This window comes from Trematomus bernacchii, unplaced genomic scaffold, assembly GCF_902827165.1.
Source record: "Trematomus bernacchii unplaced genomic scaffold, fTreBer1.1, whole genome shotgun sequence".
Lineage (NCBI taxonomy): Eukaryota > Metazoa > Chordata > Actinopteri > Perciformes > Nototheniidae > Trematomus > Trematomus bernacchii.
Genome location: NW_022987839.1, coordinates 5,940,342 through 5,957,677, shown reverse-complemented (window position 1 = coordinate 5,957,677; position 17,336 = coordinate 5,940,342). Strand labels below are relative to the sequence as shown.

Here is a 17,336-nt window from a genome sequence, read left to right as displayed (position 1 = left end):
ATTGAGAGACTTGTCATTAATTGATCTATAAATATATTTTATGTATATAATATATAAATGCAGTATTAGGCTTCAATGTGTCATTTAGTAACTTTGTTGGTTGTTGGTATGCCTCGAGATTTGTTTTATGTAAAACGTTTACCATGGCTCAAAAGGTTGAAAAACAGTGTGCTAGCTAACTTAATTGTGTTGGCGCCAGAAGCCTGTCTGGCGGGATTTATCGCCCTTTAGGCTGGTTAAATGGTGACCAATTGCTCCTTATTTGTCAGCAGCACACGCAGTGGAAGATGGAGAACTGGAGAATTGGCATTGCGGAGGGTTTTCTTGGAAACTGCTTTTATTCAACAAGGGGAGGAGGAGGTGCAGTGAAGTTGGAGCTGTGAACACATAGTAAAACCACCTTTCTCTCTCTCTCTTCCTCCCTCCTCTCCCTCGTCCTTCAGTCGGGTTTTGGGAGATCTCTCTTGGAGCTGTAGAGGAGAGGTTGGCCGTCTCTCTCCTCCAGCAGTTTTTCTGCAGCCTCCAGTCGCCTCATCATGGATTTTGGGACTAAAAGAGTCGCTGGGATTATCGCTCAGGTCGCCCTGCTCCTCTGCAGCTCGTCCGGGACAAACGGAGCAGGTGAGCAGGCTGCGCGCCTTCTACTTTCCCCGGGGGAGAGGGAGCGAGTCCGGGCAGCGCGGACCCGGAGGGGAGGCTCTGAACTGGGGCTTCATGTCTCTGTCATACCGCCTTGAAGAAATATAATGCTTCTATGTTTTGAATGCAATTATATTTCATTAAGTCTCATTTACCCGGTCTATCAGTCTGGGAAAAAGTGCAGAGTTTTTCTGTTTTTCAAGGGGGGGTTACTGCGCGTGAGTTGTTGAGGAGAAATACGGTTTGATGTGAATAATGATTCATTCAATTTATGCGCATTTGTTAGAACCGGATCTGTTTTAACAACGAACAAGATCGTTATTCTTTCAGAAACGTTAAAGTAGAAGTGTCGACTGAGTATTTTGTTTTACTTTTATTCAATGTCGTTTCCTTGTTAAGTTTATTTTACTATTTTAAACACCTGATTCCTGCTGGAAAGCTTTGCATTTTAGGACACAGAAGGCTTGTGATTCACATTGGCATTTAGAAGGTCTCAGCTGTGTGTGTTTATCCTCTATGGGCTGAAATGACACAATTAGAAGCCAGTTCTTGTTTTATCCACTGTGTGCCCAAAACAAGGTTGTCTTTCTGGTTAATTTGGTGCTCAGTGCAGCATGATGGGAAACCTGGGACTGAGCCACGGTGTTTTGCTCACACACCCAGTGAAGGTTGTCAGAAGGAAAGGTGCAGGTTGGAGGCTTGGTTTTGAGACCGAGAGGTTGCTGTTTGGATTCTGTGGTGTATGGCATGTGGAAATACCAATTATCCTCCTCATAAGTACATTTGAATGAATGTTTGCCATCAAAATGTGTCAGTTTGCAGCTGTGTGAGTGTGTGAGTGTGAGTTGGGGCGTTGCTGTTATACTTCAATTCTGAAAGAGGAGAGAAAAGGAGGGAAATCTAAGAGGAGAGAAACAGGACAGGAGAGAAGGCAGTGATTATAACATGTATGTCATTCTAACAGATGGCGGAAAAGTATTGTATACCTTCCCTGTTTGACTCTCCTCCTTAATGACACAACAATCTCTTGTCATGCTGTTTCTTGTGCTCTTTTTCGATTCTTCATTCAGCACATTTTTGCCTGTTTTGGCTCTCCTGCTTTGGCTGATGTCAATTCTGCACAATAATATTCCCAATCTTCACTCGCTTCTCTCTACCTGACTTTTTTTTCTTCTGCTTCTGTATTTTCTTATCTTTCCTTACACACACCTGTATTGTCTTAAAACCCATCAGGTACTACATTACTTTGCTAATTACTCACATTTGTTTTCATTAATTAAAGAGGACCTCCCAAAATGCATGCTGTCAGACTGAGTAGAAAATGTACATGTCAAAGAAAAACACTGTATATCTTCACTGTATAGCGATAGTAATACTGTCTAATACTATAAAATAAGACCACTTTAAGCTACTTAAAAATAAAGTAAATTGCCCAAGTTAAATATTAACGAAGCAACATGATTATGCAAAAGGTGTTCGATCTTCCTGCTACAACAGCCGGCTGTAAGAGAGAGAGATTGTGCCTCTACAGTCAGACAGAGAAACTAAGAGGGGATATGTTAGAAACTAGGAGTGGATATAAAGACATTATATTAAGTCACTCATATGATCTTGCTCCATGAAAGAAACATCTACATCTGCCCTCACCAAACATCTGATTGGCTCCATTCCCCCCCCTGCTGTTTCTGAATCTAACTCTCAGTCTTCTTCTTCCTTCTCTTCCAGTTGTCAGCTTCTTTCCTCCTCCTTCATCCTCCAAACACACACGTCTCCATTTATTTTCCTTCCCACTATCTTTCTCTTACCTTGATCTCTGCCCTCATGCTGCTCTATCACTCTTTCTTCCCAATTCTTCCTCTTTTCCATTCCGGTCACCTACTTCTTTTTCTCCCTGTTTCATGTCCACATGCCTTGCACAGGAATCTTCCTCTCTCCGCATGCTCTCTTTCCGTGCTGTGTCTTCTGAAGGTTTTTACATTCGGTTTCAGCTGATAGGGTTTGGCAGTATTTTTGTGAAACTGTTTAACTCATAGTTGCCAGTATTTAACATATGTAGTATTTATATATCAAAGAACAACCATTTCCTGTAAGCAAATTCAGTTTATTTACTTTATTTGATACCCAAGGTTTGATTAAAGAAAAGGTGTCTGGGCTGTCTATCCGTCCCATTATAATGAATGTTTCTCTCCTGACATTCTAGAGGGATTTCCCTCAAATTGGTACAAATGATCACTTTGCTGATCTAAGGTCACTGACCTAATAACTCAAGTACCCATATGCTAAGTAAGGCAATTTGACAGAATGTTTTCATCTGTGTGGACAACACAGTGATCAATATCGCATATATTTTTTAAAGGGTCCCTTTTATGCTTTTGATAAGCCTCAATTGGACTCCTTTGTTTACATCCAGAACATAATGACATCACTATGTAACACTCTGCTTCTGTTGGCTTGCGCTCCAACACATTGTACGTGATAGGCTAAGGGGCGGGACATCTCTAAGCGGTTGACCAATCACAACAGAGCCGGCCAGCTAACCAATCAGAGCAGACTGGGCTCTGGTTTCAGACAGAGGGTGAAAAGAGGTGCTGCAGCACAGGCAGTATGAGAAAAATAAAGAGCTTTTTGAACATTAAAGCATGGAGACATGTCACAGTAGAGACACTACATACTGATATGAATCTGAAAATAGGAATATTTTTGGCTGTCTTTTATGTTTCCTCTTTTGCGAGTTGAGTTTCCCGCCAGTGTACAGTATATTGCTCTGGCTTTTGAGCCACCAGAAGCAGCATTTTGTTTCTCTTACTCAATTTTGCTTATTTAGATGTTCAAGGAGCATAAACAAAATGATTTCTTAAAGGTTTGAAAAAGCTTTTAGCAAATATGTCTCGAGTTTTTTGTTGTTTAGGTGTCTTTGTTTATTCTTCTAGATAGTGTATAGTAAGTGGCTTACATTAAAGGTGGGGTAGGTAAGTTTGAGAAACCGGCTCGAGATACACTTTTTGTTATATTCCATGGAATGCTCTTAACATCCCGATAGCAATGAATATCTTAAGTGCTTTGACAAAAAATCCATAAAAGAATGTAATCTGTGGAAGCCGTAATACTGTAAAAAGCACGACCAATCATTTGAGCCGGCCCGGCTAAAATAACTGGATGGCCTACCTGCCTGTCAGCCTTCCATCTGTGCACAAACTTATCTCGTGCCCTCATTGGTCATGTGCGCGTTCGTGTGTGTTGGAGGAGGGGCTCTGTAAGGAAGTGGCAGATTTATATAAATAAAACTTGATTTGATTTGATTTGATTTGATTTGATTTGATTTGTTCCGGCTGTGTATTTTCAAATTCTAGCGCACTCGAGCTGGTTTCTCCAAAATGACCTACCCCACCTTTAAACGCCGGGTAGCTACAGCCAGGGGATTTGATTGGCCATTAGTCATAGTGCATTTTCAAGATTCAATATCCTAAAGGCTTTATTGTCATAGGCATAGCAAAACAAATCTTAGGTCCAAAGCTCCTCTAACAATGTAACAACATACTGTATAATTAAGACATAAACAGAAACATATAGGAGCAAGTAAATAGCGCAGGTGACATAATGGTGCGCTAAAAACGGTGGAAAATATCCATGTAAAACAGAATGAGATCTGACAGAATGAAAAATGTAATTCCGTGCAGGAGTTTCAAATACTTTAAATTGTAATGTGATATACATATTTGGACTATTATCATATGTAAGTGATTTCACGCAAAGGCTGTCCACAATTGTGAACAATATAAATGTTTATTTGAATGTTTCCCAATCCCGAGAGTCACATATTCGGTATTATATAATAGATTCAATCAAATTGAGTCTGAAAATGAGTGCTTAACAGACCTTCCCTGAACAACAGTAATTACAGCATTAGAGGTTTCTTTCATCAGAGACGATTGTGTTTCTTCTCGCTTTTGTTGGTTATTGCTTCTCTGCTGCGTCTCTAATTGTGCCCTCAGAAAGTTTTGCTGTCTTATAACTTGTTTTCTTCTGATTGATTTCACGGTTCCTCTGAGCACTGCGGTATTCTGAGTGTCTGTCTGTATTAATTACTGGATTTAATTAGCGTTGCTGTATTGTTCGCTGGTGGGTTTCCTCAGCTGCTGCTCAACGTTGAAACACGGCGTGGTTCGAACACATCGGCCTTGAGACGTGTTGGGATGCAAGCATGGTTGTTTAGTTGACTTATAGAAATGCACTTTGAGTTTTTTGTCATTGCTTTTCAATGCATTGCTTTTGGACAAGGAACCAGAGTAGTGTCTTTGGTGGTAAGGCTGGTCAAGATGCAAAATACTTTTAATGATCTTTTACTTTTTATATTGATAGGGATATAAACTGAAACAGAACAAAATGTTACACAATACCCCCACTGACATAATGCATCCTTTAGTTATAATAATTAAACACTTTTCATAGAGAGGATGCAGCTGCTTCAACAATGTGGTCCACCAGTGTTTCCGCCAGACCAGGGCTGAGAGGGCGTCCACCCCGAGAGCGGGGGTGGGGGGGGTTCCTTATAGATACTATCTCTTTACGTTAGTAATGGGAATTCCGGCTCTTTTTAGTGAGTCATGTTACCACAGTTTACCACGGAGCCTCAGTTTCACCGCTGCGAGGCTCCGGCGCTCGCAGTTCACGCGCGTGCTCCACTAGCACCCCCCCCCGCTCATCGCGTCCAAATCGCGCACGTTCCGTGTTGTCCTGTGGCAGGCACCGCCGATGTCGGGGAAACGATCTTCAATACTCCGAAAATAATCCCACCAGACTCCTTTGCCCCTCCAACAGAGGGATGTCCTTGTCCTTTTTCCCTTTCGTCATTTCAAGCGATAAAAACGTATACATTTTTTTGGACGCCCTCGAGTTCAGGGCGTTCGGAGCTGAATAATGGCGTCAAATGACGGCAAGACGCCCCCCCCCCAAAAAAAACACAAAATAAGACATTGAATTCATCTCAGAAGTTAAAACGTATTAGCACACATGCAGCATGCGTACATGATACATACACAATTCATTTGAATACAAGAAGGTAAAATAGGCAGAATGATGAATACAATTAAATGATCAAAAAATAAAACAAAAAATAACCCACTCAGTGAAAGAGAGACAGACTTAAGACACAATAAAGGAATCAAACATAATAATGAAAATAATACATACAAAAGACAATTAATGAATACATACAAATGTAATACGAATAATTAAGACCAATTAATGGGGCATGTTGCTAATTCATAGCCAAGTTAACAATATACCCTGAGTGCTTTAAAATAAACCTAAATGTAACTTTAAAGGGGAATTGCATCAATGTTTAGTATTTTTTAGAATATCGCTTCTGCGTATTTGCAAATGTCAGCAGCTCAAGGATACATTTTCTGCTACTTTCATAACACGCCTAAATCTCCGTGCAACCTGACTGCGTCCAGCGTTGCATTGTGGTTAACGTAAGCTCTGATAAGGAGAAGAAAATGCATCAGATAGAAATTGATTTTGATCCTTTATTGAGAATCCATTGTGAGTCTGACAATGTGATTCTGGTGCAATCTGCTTTTGACTCCCAATCAGCCCCTTGAAGGCGTGGGAAGAACAAAATAGTTTAAAAAAAAATTCACTCTCAACTTAATTCTCCAAAAAGATTGAAGTTCAATTATCTTTCAGCTGGAAAACACATCATCACAGTTTATTCACCTTGCACTTTATGCATGAATATAAAACTGCTAGATGTTCCTGCTGAAGCGAAGAAAAGTCAACGACTGTACACTTCATTTCTAAGAATGCCTCTCAAGATCTTTCTCAGCACTTCTCCGGTGCACAGTGTGTGTGTGTGTGTGTGTGTGTGTGTGTGTGTGTGTGTGTGTGTGTGTGTGTGTGTGTGTGTGTGTGTGTAGGTGGATGGACTGATTGTGATAAAGTAATGAGAGACAGAACAATGTCACAGTGTGCTGTTCCCGGTTGTTCACATTATAATAGGGCTTCTGAAGAGGCTCCTGTGGGTTCAACATCTCCCACGTCTATCGTGATGAATCTGTCTGTGTGTGGGATTGCTGAACATTGCAAGGTGGTCTTGAAACAAGCTCTTCCTGTTTGATTCTGTGAAGCCAAACCTATAATTAACTCAAATTGTTCATGTGTCAAATCCCCTACACAAATGACTATTTCCTGTCTTTAAATTTAGGAATGTTTTAGTGCTATAATGATATATTCTCAGGTAAGACATGTAGTGATGAACCTTTGGTCTTACCCAGTTGCATAGAGGTGTTTCCTAGAACAACTTATTGTATTAAATGGTGTCTCGGAGGGAAATTGCATTCATTTGGAGTCGTGTTTCAGTTCACCTCATGAAACTATGTCTATTATTTACTCTCTTTTAGCTCCGCTTTTGGTCTCCTCCAACTCCTCAGGGAAATATCTGGGTCTTCAGCTGCTAAATGCTCCACTGTGTTCACTAGCTAGTTGCGAACATTGTGTAACTTCCAATTATAGTGAAGCAAAACAGTAAAGTAGTAGTAAGGAAAACCAAAAAAAGCTCAAAACCGCTGATACCGAAAAACGGCAGTGTCAGGTGATGATTCTATGCAGATCAGCAGTACAAGCACCTCCTTTATGACACTATATAACCATTTGAACTAATGTTATTATTTAAAAAAGGTGTATTTAACCTGTTAAGCCCCAAAGCCCCCGTCGGCGGCTTTTATTAATTTTTTTAATTTTAATTTTAATAAAAACATTTTTATTATAACCTATGGTGATAATTTAATGTAATACATCATTTTTATAGTCTGGTACCTGAAAAAGGTCAAATGGCACTGATGGAACCAGATGTACCCAAATGTGCCGAAAGCTTATTCCGCCTGGAACTTTTTTTTGGCTAAACCTCTCTAAAAAGGTCAAATTTAACTTGTTTTGCCTCAATCTTGATACAGGGTACTTATTATATGTTATAGTTTGGATTCCTAAAGCTTTTAGTCTACCATCCCATCATTCAAGGGTGGTTTTCACTATAAGTAATGTTTTTTCTTTAGGCGGAGGTAAGAATTTACCTTTTTTTACTATGTTCCATCTGAATTTACTCTGACTGAGAAAAATCTATATTGATTCTGACACTTCTACATCCAACTCACAGATGTAACCTTGCTTTGATAAAATAAATTATTCATATAACCCTTTTAGAAGTGAAGTTGTAGTCATTTGTTTTGGGCATGTCATTTTCGAGCCTGAAACCTGAAAAACAGGCTCGGGGCTTAACAGGTTAATGCAGCTTTAAGCCCTGTTCCTTTCTCCATGCCTGTCCTGCATGCTGTGCACCAAACTGATCTTAGGAGATTCCAGAATAGGGATATCATTAATTCAGTTTATCGATCCCCACAGTGATGCCACGCCTACAGCCGCTATCATGCCATCAGATTTGAATTAGAATCAAACAATGAGGTTACCATTACCCACGTAAGGTTTGTTCGTACCTTAGGGTTTTTTATCACCAAACAGATGCACATAGATACTTAGGTCGATATTGACAATGTGGGATTCAGGATGGATCGATAAGGAGAGGACTAGCCTGCTCTCTGTGGGAAAGAAAACGATTGGAAAGATAAGTCAATGAAGCTGGGAACAGAAAAACTAAACACACACAATCTATGTAAATCGTAACAAATCCTTCAATATATCACACTGAAGGCAGAATCAGTGTCTAACTCTTTATTTATTGTCAAATAAGGAAAGGATTGTGGATTGTTTGCAGCCTGATTTGCTTGACTAGATAAGAGGGAAACATTGATAAACATGACTTCTTTAAAGGTGAAGGATGTGCAGACAAATAGGCTTTACACCACATTCAGGAAAGCACATTGAGCGTTTGCATTGAGAGGACAGATACATCAGAAGCATTGTCATCAGAAGCTGCAGAGAGACAAATTAAAACCTCATCACCTTGAAGAAAAGCTTTTGAACCCAGAGGAGAAAATGCTATTTAAAATCCATAACCCAAAAACAAACCTCAGTTTCCTGAAAGCAAAAGGTTGTCCTTCAGCCATTCATTCCCCAAAGAGCCTAAAGTACATCATTCACTTAATAATCGCCGACCCTTTTCCCCACATTTCATTTGTTTCCAGCGCCAGGGGCAAGGTCTGGATGAAGCTATTTATCAGAGAGAATTCAAGCTAAAATACATCCTGAGAGGTTTGATATTTGTGTTTCTCCGCACACAATGATTCAGCCTCTAAGCAGCGCGGCTAAATCACTTCTGTACGTGGAGCTGCTTTGTATCCCTATTTACAAGAGACAATGGACTGTCCAGTTTATTTGCTGTAACGCTCAAATCAGGTGTGACAAATCAAAGCTTTTCAACAGCAGCGATTAAACAATATCAATTCAGACAAAGTCGTAGCACTAAAGGGCATTGTTGGCCATAAACAAACACTATTAGGTTACACAAACACAGATTTGTCATTAATATATTTAGTTGTTAATGTGAACGGTTCCCCTTGAGACCTATACCAGAATATCTAAGAAGAAGCGTAGCTAGCTGGAGCTACGATAACAACTGTGAGAAGACAATACACGGAGTACTTAATTGTGTGTGTGTGTGTGTGTGTGTGTTGTGTGTGTTAGAGAGAGAGATGTACACACACACACACACACACACACACACACACACCATAATACGGACATACATACACATATTTTTACACACTTTCAGTATAATTTTGATTTGATTGATTATATACATTATTTATTATACAATTATATTTTACAAATATATATTCAATTATGTTCAGCTTCTTCCCTGAATGTATGTGACATAAGATTGTTAACATGGCACTGTTACTGTTAGCGCCTTTTACAGTGTGATTTGTCAATTCTGTGTTTTGATATGGTCATGCCAATAAAGCTAGGGTAAGGATGAGGTGGAAAGTGACAAAAGTAAATTGAGTTTTGGAGTTCATTTTGAAGTTTTTAAACTACATATTAATCCAGTTTGTTTTCGTCAATGATAGTCAGGGTTGATATCGTCACAGTCTGTATTTGAAGACGTCAACTGCCTTCAAGTTATTGAAAAAAAGATTGTTGAGGAACATTTTTTTAAATAGTTTTGTTATCAAAATGAACACGATATACTTGTTTCAATCATTTCTTGCCTAATGTGAAACCCTGCATTTACTTGAAGATAATGACAGTTTAGAGAGCAGCGGTAGCAGCCAGAAAAAGCAGTTTTCTCCGTCATCATTTTCAAGTTCACTTTCCTTTCTCTCATCAGTATTTCCTGAGGTGTTTATCTCCGCTCCGAGCTGGTCTCGAGCCACTGGAGTGTGCTATAATCATAGCCTAATGACAGATAATCTGAAGAACACTAAATGACTTTTAATCCTAGCCTAATGACAGATAATACCACTGCTCCCCCGTTGTGTGTCTGAAAGCGCTGATCTGCATTTTCACCCTCGCTTCTGGGTGTTTTCAGTGACTCACGGGTTTCTCCGAATCACCACTTTTTAAACTCGCAACTAATGAAATGTAAACTTTGTTGTCAGTTTACTTTCTGAAACTTGCCTGAAAGTCAGATCTAAACAGCGGTTAGTAAGTCAGAGTCAGGTGAAACATATTAATATTCAGACAGCTTCTGCCCCGTTGTCCTGTGATTAAACTTCACGAGGGCTGACATGATGGACAGGCAATCACATTTTATTTTCCTTGAACTCGGTGACCAGTGTCTCAGCTCATTACACTGCAATATCTGCATGCTTTGGTTATTTACATGCCCAGTGTTGAAGGAAGGGTTTGATTATTCAGCGGCTGCAGGCTGTGGAGGGATTTAATATGAGTTACAGTAAATTATTGAGATGCTGGAGGCTGAGAGGCAAATTCAGGAGTGTTATTACTCACACGTTGAAGGCTATTCGTTGCCCTAAGGAAGAGTTTGTTATTTAAACTCTGCAGGCTCCAGGCGAATATTACGGTCGCTTGATTAAATCTCTGAGCTCATAAAGTATCCCTCATCTTACCCAGGATTAATCCGGAGAGTGGGAACCAGAGCTTATTTCAGGTATGGCTTTCTCTCGTGTGAATTTATTGCTTTTCAGTGAACTTCTTGTTTGCTCAGAACAAAGCCTTTGGGGCTTCCGGTCCTATAAGATTCATGAGAGGGCAGCATCAGCGAGAGCAAGGGTGAGGAGAAAGGAAAAGTCTCCCTTCATATTTCTTCTTTAGTGTCATTTATGGAAATGTGTGCAGGCAAAGTGGAGCCATGACTGGGAGCAGATGAAGTCAAGGATACAGAGCCACCAGTCATGAATCTACATTTACTGCATTAACCCAGAAACAGGGAGTTAAGTGAGGAGCAGTCCATCCATTTGATATCTGGACTTGCTGGACGGCTTTATTTGTTCAAGGCCGTCCCCAGAAGAAGTGTGGCTGCCCAAAGAGTGAAGCCATTCATCAAATGGAGCTGGCGTTATAGAAGATGACTTGCTGTCGCCCCAAATATCAGCGCTCATCTGCTAAGGTCACGATACTCCATCACTCCCAGACAGTAGACTCAAACAACAAATGATTGTATACGTACAACTCTATTTGCTCCAGCGGGTACATTAGTTATGACTGCCGTATTTGGATATTTTACTGGAGAAATCAAACTCACCAACTGTCTGCATTAGTTATCAAGGTCACCGGGCTCTTTCAGTCTCTATTACAGCAGGGATTAGACCAGGGGTGGGGAACATGATGGACAGGTAATCACATTTTATTTTCCTTGAACTCGGTGACCAGTGTCTCAGCTCATTACACTGCAATATCTGCATGCTTTGGTTATTTACATGCCCAGTGTTGAAGGAAGGGTTTGATTATTCAGCGGCTGCAGGCTGTGGAGGGATTTAATATGAGTTACAGTAAATTATTGAGATGCTGGAACCTCCGGCCTCCGGGCCGTATACGGACCGTGAGACCGTTTGGTACGGCCTTCGAGGTAATTTATAAACACACGCAAAAAAGAAAAAAATGTAAGAAATCTAGACCGCAAAATAATTAAACCAGCCAACTGCCTATTTTTCCTGGCCAAGGTCAGGGTCCTTGAACACAACACGAGCCTAACGTGTCAACACGTGGGAGGCATGTGGCGCAGTGGACTAGTGCGTTGGTGTTCGGATCAGGGGGTTACAGGTTCAAACCCCACTGCAGTCAGCATGTCGTCGTGTCTCTGAGACTCTTCAACCCAAATTGCTCCTGTGGGGATTGCCCACAGTATTGAGCGTCTAACAAGTGACATGTAATCACGTGGTATATGTCTCGTCTGACAGGGGTGTAATTCTGACGGAGAACACCAGAACGCCCCCCCCGGCACTTCAGATAAGAAGCCGTACACATGCCGCAGTATTTGCGTGGCTGTGTCTTTAGTTGAAAGCCCAGAGGCGATCTGTTCATCTGACATACTGATCATACAGTCAATAACTTTGTTGTTATTAGCATCTGGTTAGCTAGCTATGCTAACGAATATAAGAAGCTTTTTCTACAACCAGTGAGGTAAAGGCACATCTTTATATGATCATTATAGTTATAAAAAAATAAGAGAATAAAGTAAACAGGTATAAAATACTATATGACAGTAAAAAAAAGTTGTTATTAATAAACAAAAATAGAGTTTAAAAGGGGAGTGATTTGTAAAATATCCATAAAGAAAAATAAAATCTGCTTCCAGTTCTGTTTCATATGGGTGTTGAGAGATGTTTGCTTTTAACTTCAACATTTACACAAAAATCTTCCTGGGGGAGCATGCCGCCCAGACCCCGCTAGAGGAGGTGAGGTCCCCCCCCACTTAAATCATGTATCCAATATCTGGATTAAGAGGTTGCCTTGTCTTTGCACAGCATGAAAGAAAGGCCAAATGAATGGGCTGTGATTTCAGAGGTCAATCATTTGTACGGCCCTCGGAGGATGTTGAAAAAATTGAAACGGCCCTTGAGAGGAAAAAGGTTCCCCACCCCTGGATTCGACAGACTGTCCATATGAAGCAACGTTCATACTGCATATTATTCACGAGAATGATCAGTGGGGTGCTAGAAAGTATTTTCAGTTCGATAGCTTGTATGCTAAACTTTTATATTGGAGTAGCGTTAGGGAAAAGCAAAAGTAAAATGTTGAACATCATCCCTCTTGAAATGTCAAAAATAACAAGGGGGTATGACCATAATTAGTCAATTGATCAAATAATAACTATCTTCCCCTTGTAAAATCTTTAGATCTTATGATATAACAAAGTTTAGCACTGACATAAAATAAAAGCTCAGGCAAAGGCAGTCACCAATATCTTCAAATCAATCAAGAGTCCATTTAATCGCCTGCAGATATAATATTTGGAGACGCTGTACTGTTTGCATATGAGTTTAATGGCGCCGTTGTCTCTCCTGGATGAGATTCAAAGTGAACAGTGACAGAAAAGGTTGTTACTCGAACACAAATAGAGGGATTGAGAGAGAAATGTAAAGCCTGGCTCCTCTCTCTCCCCCACACCCCGGACCAATCCCTGCAGGAAGTGGGTGTGAATGTCACATTGCTCAAGAAAGCAATCTTCGCCCCCTCCCCAGTGTAAAAGGTGACTCTCAGACACATCGAGAGAGAGAGAGCGAAGTGTTCTGGGCTGAAAGACCTTTGTGGCTGAATGATGTGATCCTTTGGCGGAAATGTTGGATGATTTTTTTCTGGTTTTAGTAAAAACCTGAGGCTAAAAGTGACTCTAAAACTGGTATTTTGTAAAACATCAGTCCCTCATACCCAGGTATTTAATCACCAATGTTGCCTGTACTGTAGGTTTAAGTGTCGAACTCTCTTTTCTCAACCTTTTTTTCCCTCATTGGACGTCACCACTTTCCCTATTATGCAGTAGTGCAGTGATGAGGGGATTTTCTATTGCATTTTGGAATATTGCAGAAAATAATCTTAACAAGTGTTTTTGATACAAACACGTTTTGTTCAGCAAGATCATTTTCACATATTAAGACCACTGTTATGTTTTAGTTGTAATTCAATCCCTAGAAGTAAATAGCTAAGATAAGGCTACAAACAAACTTCTTCACATTCACATGACTTCACGGGACCACCGCTAAGCTAAAGGCGGCTAATGTTCGGGGTGATGAGTGGTCTCGTTTAGCCCTCTTTTTAGAAACAGCCATTGTACGTTACAAAGAAGCGTCAGACACTACCCAGTGGAGTTGTACTGATATATTTCATGTTATAGAACAAAACGTGAATTTCTCTGAAGCTTGTGATAAACACAGACCTTATTTTGGGATTCAAACTAAAAAGTCATTCAAACAAAAAAGTCATTAAAAAAAACGACTTTTAGACAAGGGAATAGGAAGTGCTTAAATGTTAACTTATTTCCAAGTTAAGGACTCATTCCTGCATCACTCTATTGACAGCTTTTGAGCCCCACATTTTGCATCGTGACGCTTTGGGTCTGCTTCAATGTTTCCATCATCGCAACGCAAGAGCTCCAGAGAACACATCATCAGTGTATCTACATCGCTCCGTGCGCCACAGTTCAGGCTCGTAGGTGTCCTATTCACACTCAGAGATAGATGCTGATCACAGCATAACATCCTCTCTGTTGTGTATTTGTATGAACCCGGTGACCACATCTCTGCAGACGGCTGCTGAGAGGAAGCAGAGCCGCTCAGTTTGCATTAGAGAGGAGGACACAGCTGAGTCAGTGGCCATTAAAAAAAAAAGTGTACAGCTGAATTTCCACTCAACAAGACAGAGTTTAATCTGAGCTAAGCACTAAGGTGAAAACGAGGTGGGTGAGTAGTGTCTGAGAGAAGAAGAGGAATCTAAAGTATGAGAGGATAGGGGTCAGAGTCTGCAGGCTGTCTGCTCGTAGTATTCCCTCTCCGCTCCTCACAACTGCACTGACATTTCTACTGCCTTCCCATTTTATCCCTCAATGACTCTGCAGTGTGTGTCTGTGCCACCATCTGCTTTCTGGAGGCACAGCCTCACATCTTTGATGAAGACGTAGGCAGAAGAGGTGTAGGGAAGGATGACAGGGAGGACAGCAGGTGTGAAGGAAAGGGAGAATCGTAGACAGGAAGAGAAAAGAGGAACTTTAAAGATGGGTGAAGATAATAGAGTGGAAGGAGAAGCAGAGGAAGAGGAGGAGGGTATGTGTGAGGGGAGGAAGGAGAAATAGCATCTAATAGTTTCCCCTGTCTGTTCCCCTGCTGTTAAAGTCTCAACTGCCTCTACAATGTCACCCCCGCCGGCTTTTAAGGGAGTGTGTGTGTGTGTGTGTGTGTGTGTTGTGTGTGTGTGTGTGTGTGTGTGTGTGTGTGTGTGTGTGTGCTGTGTGTGTGTGTGTGTGTGTGTGTGTGTGTGTGGTGTGTGTGTGTGTGTGTGTGTGTGTGTGTGTGTGTGTGTGTGTGTGTTCGGGTTCAGACCCAAGAGTACTGAGTTTCTTCACGACTGCACTGCCATAGATATGAATGCATGGCTAACACAAGTGAACATTGAAGGAACAGCTTCACTCTATTGACGGGAATTAAACCCACAACCTACTAAACATATATAAATATGATAACTAATGTCACTCACAACCTGCAATGTTTAATTATACTGCTACACGCAGTCTGTTATTAAACAGACTGCAAGTCACAACCTGGCCGAGAGGGCTTTTAGGGGGGGGGGCAGCGCACACGATTAATTGCACAGCCCTACTATCCGGCCAAATGAATTATTTTTGTGTGTCCCCATTATAACTCCATTACAAAAGGTAAGCCCTCATTTTAGCCCTAAACCCTGAAACGACATAATGTTAGCACATCATGTCCCTATTATTTTAACATATCTAAACATTACATTGGTAGCATCTGAAAATCACTCCATATATACTTTACTACACTAAATTAAGAGTTAGAAATGGCCCACAATATCAACGCTGTGCTCACCTTGGAGTTGAGCATTAAGTGTCTTTTATGTAGAGAGTAGTTCATGAGATTTGGTTCATATCTTTTGTTATTTTGCAGCTATATTGTAAACAAATTCCCCATGTTGTATCTGAAGTGGCTTCTCCTCAGGGAGCAGAAAGTAGCTGCAGGGACTGTGCAGGGCTCGACGGGTCATTTCATAACAGCTTGATAAATCCTAACCCGGAGAAACCGACCGTATAGAAATCAAATTTCTGTGAAGTGAATTATCAACTCGCATTTCAAATTCTTCAAGCTGCAGGGAAAAGATTACATTTACTGTAAGACAGGCAGAGGACAGATGTGTGTAATACTGTTCTGGACCCGTGCCACCTGCAGTCCTTGGTGTGAAGTTGTTTATCACTTTTATTTGTTATCTAGTGCAAAAGATTTGTTTCTGCGAGCTGAAAGACAATCCGTGGTTTCAGGAAAGTTACTACCCCCTACTATCTCATTGGACTAAAGTTTTTATCCTATCAGATTGTTCTATGACCAACAAGCTATGACAAGATATTCACCAACATATCCTATATTTCTGACCACCACCCTAATTGGGGTATGTCTTGAATTTCCCCCAGCTCTCCCCCAATTACACTTCCCTATGAAGGTTCAGTAGTTCAGAGTAAAAGTGCTGCATCGACGACCGTCTCCAAAACTTCTGATAAGGACGGAAACGTTTGAGTTATTTGAAGAAGTGTCAGTAGCCTTTGTGTTTCCAGCCTCGAGGGAATCTCAGCTCTGAGAGTTTGATAGGCGGGAGAAGATGGGGGATATCAAATCATTTTTTTTTAGAGGCACTTATCTTCTTATGTTTCCTGAGGGAGGATGACTGTAAAGTATTATAGGCATACATTAACGCTGGTACTAATAGTGGGTATCAGTCTGATACTGTGCTCATATACTTGTCATCGTAATCATAACACTTCTTCGATATAACCGCACTTTATACCACTTTATGTCAACATGATGTAAGTAGGTAGGCGGAGAAGGAACAATGTCAGCACTTTTTTTTATATATTAGGATAAACAATGCTGACATAAGTAGAGCACACTGCAATCTATGATCTGTTCAATTGTCAAGAGGATGGTGGAATACAGCTCCTTTAACAGAAGCAAGAACCAAAACAGTGAAAGTTAAAGTGGACCCATCATGCTATATTTTAATAATATAGTGTAGGACCATACCTATATAAGGCATATTTATACTTTTCTTTTTTTCAAAATACCAAACAGATCATGCATTTCAGCCATGCCTCATTTTGCTCAATTTGACAATTTCTAGCTCTGTTTTTGCAAGGGCAGATTCAGTGAGAACAGCACCATCTACAGGCCTGGCATATGTACTACAGCGTCTCCAGCGCTTTCGAACGGCAATGGCCGTGGATGTCTCCTCCTGATTGGTGGAGTTGGCCCAATAGCCGTAGCGCCACCGTCCTGACGTCAGGACAGTGTTCAAATCTGGATCAGTTTTTATCAGATCCGTTGCAGCCCCTTTTTTAGAGATTTGGGTATGGAGGAAAATAGAGAGGGTTGTGTTTTCTGACACTTGGTGAGTTCCCTGGAACACCGGGGACACATATTCATGTATAAAAGACGTACCAAAGTGCATTTTGCATGATAGGTCCCCTTTGTTGAGCTCTTACACCTTTAAGGGGAGCTTGAAATGATGGCAGCAGGAAACGGCAATATCCATCGTTGCACCAAACACTGCTATACTGGGCA

The 17,336-nt window shown here is 40.8% G+C and overlaps 1 protein-coding gene across 1 annotated transcript in view; it reads left to right on the top strand.

Moving 5' to 3' along the window:
- Nucleotides 1-436: 436 nt before the first annotated feature.
- Nucleotides 437-17,336, top strand: part of LOC117500367 (contactin-associated protein-like 4) — a gene marked incomplete at its 5' end in the record, with an annotated part of 138,037 nt that continues 121,137 nt past the window's right edge. The window contains 2 exon segments of the mRNA XM_034153229.1: nt 437-499; nt 501-621. Coding sequence (XP_034009120.1) covers nt 437-499; nt 501-621 — 184 coding nt within the window.